This window comes from Zonotrichia albicollis, chromosome 5 (assembly GCF_047830755.1).
Source record: "Zonotrichia albicollis isolate bZonAlb1 chromosome 5, bZonAlb1.hap1, whole genome shotgun sequence".
NCBI classification, from domain to species: Eukaryota; Metazoa; Chordata; class Aves; order Passeriformes; family Passerellidae; genus Zonotrichia; species Zonotrichia albicollis.
Window position 1 is genome coordinate 46070217 of NC_133823.1, and position 6000 is coordinate 46076216.

Below are 6000 nucleotides of genomic sequence, written 5' to 3' on the forward strand. Positions count from 1 at the left end.
GACTCTACCAGAACTCTATTAGAGCTAAATTGGAGGGCAAATCCATTGTACACTGTGCTGCAGAGGCCTAGAGAGAGCAGGGGCCCAGAAGTTCTTCTGGAAAATGAAGGCTGGAAACAAGCACTTTAGCATTTACTAAGTTACTTTAAGTATCACCTAATAATTTGTGCACAAGCACAGTGTTGATACCCTTTTCTTCCCCTTTCTCTCACCTGCCTCCCAAGGCTAATAGTAAATGCACCTGTACATGGAATTTTGCTTGTAGCCGCTCTCTTTTTGAGGCCCTGGACATGCAGAACATAGGGAACACTCCTTGGGAGGAAGAGAAAGGGTAATTTCTTTAATTGTCAGAAGCTTGAAGAGGAAGCCAAAACATGCAGTGTGTAATGGCCAGCTAAGAAAGCAGAGTAGACAGCTCTCCCTTGGGCCTTCGTGTGTAGGTGGGGACATGACAACTTTCTCCAGTGCTGAGAGTTGGCCACTGGCTCCTACTCATTTACAAGCCAAGGTAACAAGTGTCTGACTAATTCTCAATCCAGCTAATTATGCCTTTCCACCATAGCAGAGAGTGCAAATTGGTTCTCTGTCTGCACTCAGAGTTTAAATATATATAAACATTTTTAATATATTCCTACAACTGACTGGTGTCTGGAACCAGTTTTAAAACATCCTGGCATGCTTAAATTATAGCATTACTTTACATGGTAACCATTTCTCTGAGAAAAAGATGAGTGTGGAACATAACTAGGTAGGAATTACTGTTGCTTGTGTGGATTTCCAGGGAAATGAATTTAAAACAGAGATTGCTATCACTTCTGCAGACACACTGCTGGAGGAGGTATGCAAAAATCACATCCTAATTGTCCAACAGATGAGATACCTTGCAGGCACGGGAACTTATGTAAAAGCACAGCATTCCCTGTCTGGAGATGTGGTGACAGTAATGAAGTTACCTTACACCACTTATTGTGCTGTTGGCTTGTCAACAGTAGAAAATAGAATTTAAAAATATCCTGGGACACACAATGCTGCATGAGGGAATTACTAATGTTACAGAATAAATAAGCAGCTCCATTTCTATATGAGCTACACTGTATCCAGTATCTCTAATAAGGTGCCCTCACATTTAAAATCATATTTGGATGTTTCAAAGTCCAAATACACCTATTTGAGCTATGCCTAGCAGTTACAACTCCAGACTTGGCAGGGCACCTTCTGCAAGCCTAGCATATAGCACGTCAAAGAATGTGAAAAATAAATTATAAAAAATGTAATCGTCACATACAAATAGCTGTATGTGGCAGCAGCAGCTATTTAAATAGCTAAAATACACGCACTACAATTCATTTTCTCCTGCATTGAAAACTATTGCAAGGCTCCCCAAATCAGCTCTCTGATCTCATTTAGCTATTTCTAAGGCCAAATTAGTCTCTGAAAAAATAGGTATAAAATACAGGGAGATGAAAATAGCAGAACTTAAAAGAAAGATCTCCCAAACAGACAGGAGCACCAAACAGAAATAATGGCAGTGACATTTTCCAGCAGGCTGGGGGCTCCAGCAGGTTGCAGGTGCTGAAGGAGCCAGCAGAGGGAGGTCAGGAAGATCCAACAGCAATCACCTTGAGGTATAGATACCAACAGGCTTCTAATGAAATATGTCCTGGCTCATGTTAGCTTTTACACTTACTGCACATGCTGAATCACAGCCTTCACTTCGAATTAGTTCTTTGTATTTCCACAAGAAAGGAGTTTATATCCAGGTCCCATAAGTCACCTAGGTAACTCAGGTGTAACAACATACACTGCATGTGGAGAAGCACACTTATGCAGAAATAAAATAGGTCCAGGTGGCATTACCATGGCATCCCCCATAAGGCTTTCCCTCTGCTTAAGCACAGCAGCAATACCTCCTTTCTTATTTCCCATGAGCTCCTGACACCTGGGCAATAGCAGATGCTGCGAAGACAAGTTGATTTCAATGCTTGCCTGTTTTCCTGCAGAGTTCATTAGGATGCACTGCACCTCCAACCCGGACTGGTGGATGCCCTCTGAGGAGCAGATCAACAAGGTGTTCAGCGACGCTGTGGGGCACGCGCGCCAGGGCCGCGCCGTGGGCACCTTCCTGCACAATGGCACCTCCTACTACGAGGGCACCGAGCACCCGGGCTCGCAGGACGAGGTCTTCAACAGGGGCATGCAGGATGCTTCTGGAGATTGATGGCACTGAGAGCCACGTCGTCCTGCAGCAGCAACCACTCAATTTAGGAGAGACTGTTTGTTGAACATACTTAACCCTGCTGTCATTTAGGAGTCCAAAGCATGTTTGAACACATACTGCATACATTTCAGCTTCTCCATCCTACCATATCCCAGTTAACAGAAAGAAATCCATTTCAAGACCTGCTTTATTGGACTTCTCAGTGCCTATTATTTCCAAACCCTTCATAGCACACTCAAAGGGAACATGCAGTCCATTTCATCCAGTTGTAGAGGAAAGGTCATTTAAAAACTATAGAAGTGTCTAAAGAAACAGCAGCTACTATCTCTTCAGCCTACTGATAACAATCCCAGGCCCAGACTCGGAACAGCTGGGTGCTATTTGCTTTCCCTGACTAGAAGATTTCCACAAGTCTGCACACTCAAAAGAGAAAAAAAAAAGGAGTGGTTTCCCATTTGCTAACAGAAAAGAACATAACTATGAATACTACCTTAAAGTACCCCACAAGACAGAAAATCCAGGGACTTTCTTAGCCAACTCTGTCAGGAAATTAAGCTTCCCGAGTAAAACAGCAGCACTCATCAACAGCAGAATCCTTCAAAGACCCAGAACAATAACAGGCATTTCTAACAGATAAAAATTGCATTGTATATCAGATAGACAGTATATTTATCTAGATTTCTAGAGGATTAGAGTTGATCATGACAGTTTTCATTAAAAGAAGATTGCTAAAAACAAATTGCCATTTCAGAAGACAGATTTTCCTTTGTCTGTTCCTATTCTGCAGCCATATTATGTAGCTTTAGAGGCTTTAAATTGCCTTTTCTTGTTTTCACTTTAATTTGTGCTTTATATCCGTTCCTTGAAAGAGGTGAGGCCATGTGCTGGTTTTGCTCAATGTTGCATTCAGGGAGGGGTTGGGCTAGAAGAATCTGGTTTAGTGTTCTGTGGTAGGTAGACATGAGATCCAGACTGAGAGCTGTAAGAGCTGTTGGAGCAGAATTTGCAATGGTGCACAACATTGGAAGCAAATACTAGCTTTAAAAACAAAAGCTGATCCACAAAAAAAGTTTAATTTTGAATGTTTAGGAGTCCATTGTCCTTCTAAATTGATCCACACCAGAAACATGCAATGCCAAAGAAACAATGCCCTTTCCTTTCCACATCAGGGTGTTTCTGTCTCCTTACCTTGGTGTGCTCACTCAGGCCAGTGTTGGCATCCTCCACAGCCTGAACCAGCACTTCCTGAGGCAAAGTTTCCCCGCTGGCAGGTAGAGGGAGCTGTTTTTGGGAAGAAATCTCACTTCACTTTTGGCCATCCTTAGTGCTACCTCATCAGCGTTGGCTCTCCTGAACGCGTCTCTCATACACCCCCAGCTCTCCCCAGCGCCTTGTCAAGCCACAAGCGTAGCTACTGATGGCTCCCTTTGCCTTCTCCTCCCCTTCCCCACCTTCTCCCCCTGCACCAGGCAAGGCAGGAGGCGCTGGTCCCTTCCTCAGAGGCCAGGAAGGGCTCTCTGGGGTGCAGTGCTCCTGGAGCCCAGCCTGGCTGCAGGGCTGGGGCAGTCTCTGCAAGTTCAGCTCACCCACACAGGAGCCCCTTGCTGCCCTCACCCCCTCTGCCTGTGGCTGTGACAGGTCTCTCCTGGCCCATGGGGCATCTCGGGACATGGGCTCACCATGCACTGCCATGGAGAGGACCTTGCTCAGTCCCTGGGTGCTTTAGGCCCTCAAATGTCCAATACCTCTCAGTTCACTTTAATTTTGGTGATTTTTTTTGAAAAGGGGTTGAAAGGTACTCACTGGCCCAAATATAATTAATTTATTTTTCTTAAAGTCAGCTAGAAGTTTAGTCACTCACTGGACCAAGGGGTTTAGTACAGCATTCCTTCATTACAGACAGGAGGTGACTTTCTTGGAGCAGTCACACTACATGGTGGCCTCTGGAGGAGAAATTCAGTGTATAGAAATGTCACAGTACAGATATCCTATAGTAGCTTTTCGGTGTTGAACTTACACTTTTTTAAAAAGAACTATAATAGAAGATGTTACATTGCTCAGATGGTGTAAGTCTTGCTGGTCTATGTTTAATGTGGTGACACATGCCAGAACTATTTGGTAAAACATGTCCGAACGTGTGAGTCAACATTATACTGTAAATTTGTCCACAGCGATATGTATCATGCTGTATTTTTGTAAACATTGTGATGGTTTCCTTTCAGATGCTTAATTGTATGATGTTTAAGATATAAACACTTTATAGCAGTCGCAGAACAGAATTACTGAACTGGACAGACCTCTCAATAACTGAAAGATGTGCTGAAATAACTAGTAAGCCTAGCTTTATTCTTAGTGTAAAAAGCATAGCCAGCATCCTGGAGCCACTCACAATCCTCTACTCTCATTGTGCAAAATAACCAAAAGTATAATTTCATCCTGAAAGCCACTTCGGCAGTAGAAATGGCTTTGCAGGTTTGGACCTTTCTTTATAAACAAAATTTTGTCCTCAATTGCTTATGTGCACTGGCCAGTGACATGAATCATGGTCACAGACAGGCATTAACAGACACCTGCTCATATTTTTGTTCATGTTTTGTTTTAAAATAACAGAGTATAAAAACTTTTGTCAGTTGTCTGTTTTCAATTGCCATCATGGCCACTTAACCCACACATTTCATTTCAAAAATCCCAAACCTTGCACAACAACTTATTCCAGTTAATTTGTTCATTAGGTGTTATAAATTCACACACATTGAAGCATCTAAATATCTGCAATATGTTAGATATGGGACCTAAAATAATAGATAGCACATAAGCCCTTGCAGAGGGAGATATCCATATTTAGGCAGTGTGCTTTGTAAGCCAGCACATCCCTTCCCAGCAACAGAAGGAAACTGCTATCTATCATGTCACTCCAGGAAGTCCCAAGAGGACAGAGATTCTTGTCTTATCCTTCCATAGGCTTTAATCTTACTGTCATTTATGTATCTGCCTTCTCTCAAACTTTGTGTAGCAGCACCGCACGCCCATCTGTGCCAACATGCCTTCGCTATATTTTCTATGACAAATATTTGTGGAGAAACTGTGATTTAAAAAAAACATTAATCCTGATATTTTTATTGTTATGGTGTAGTTAATTCTATGAACACTTTCTTATGATGATTGTACTGTGTAGAGTAAGTACAGATTAGGGATAGATCTTTATCAGATATTGTACAAAAGAAAAGTGCATAGTGTAATATAGACTAGTAAGGTTTTTGTGACAATTTCTATAGGATGTGTGAATTGTTTTCTATGTGGCAACACACATTTCTTTTAAAGAATATAAAATCTTAGAGAATTTTTTAAACAGTCAATATTTTTAATTATAAAGACATTTGTTACCTACAGTTTACTATTTCAGGTGTTAATTCTAATTTGAATATTGGTTTTACTACATACCTCCAGTTCCATTTGTTCTGTTGCATAAAAAATGCACAATAAAAGCTAGTCTCTGGTTAATCTGTCTCTTCCTTTCTCTAGAGGCAATCTTGTGTCAGTGTGACAGCCATGATACCTGGGTCTCACTATAAATAGATATTAAAAGTTTTAGATTTATATAAAGGGCTAGAGCATTTTCTTTTGCATTAAATGCTTGTTTGGTATGAAGCACCAGAAAGCACAGGAAAAGATTATGAAGAATTCAAGTATGAATATCATATAAATCATTTTCACCTCAATGTACAGCCACATAGATTTATGTGCTGGTTAAATAGAAAGACTATTGAAAGGAAGTACCCATC

At 41.5% G+C, this 6000-nt stretch overlaps 1 protein-coding gene across 2 annotated transcripts in view; it reads left to right on the forward strand.

The window, feature by feature from the left end:
* Positions 1-5719, forward strand: part of BEND4 (BEN domain containing 4) — a 31641-nt gene extending 25922 nt beyond the window's left edge. Inside the window, exon 5 of one of the 2 annotated variants that reach the window (XM_005490535.4) lies at positions 2001-5719. In XM_005490535.4, the coding sequence (XP_005490592.1) occupies positions 2001-2218 (218 nt within the window). In that variant the 3' untranslated portion in view covers positions 2219-5719. The remainder of the gene's footprint in view (positions 1-2000) is intronic. The other variant, XM_014269524.3, reaches the window with a different exon arrangement.
* The last annotated feature ends 281 nt before the right edge of the window (positions 5720-6000 follow it).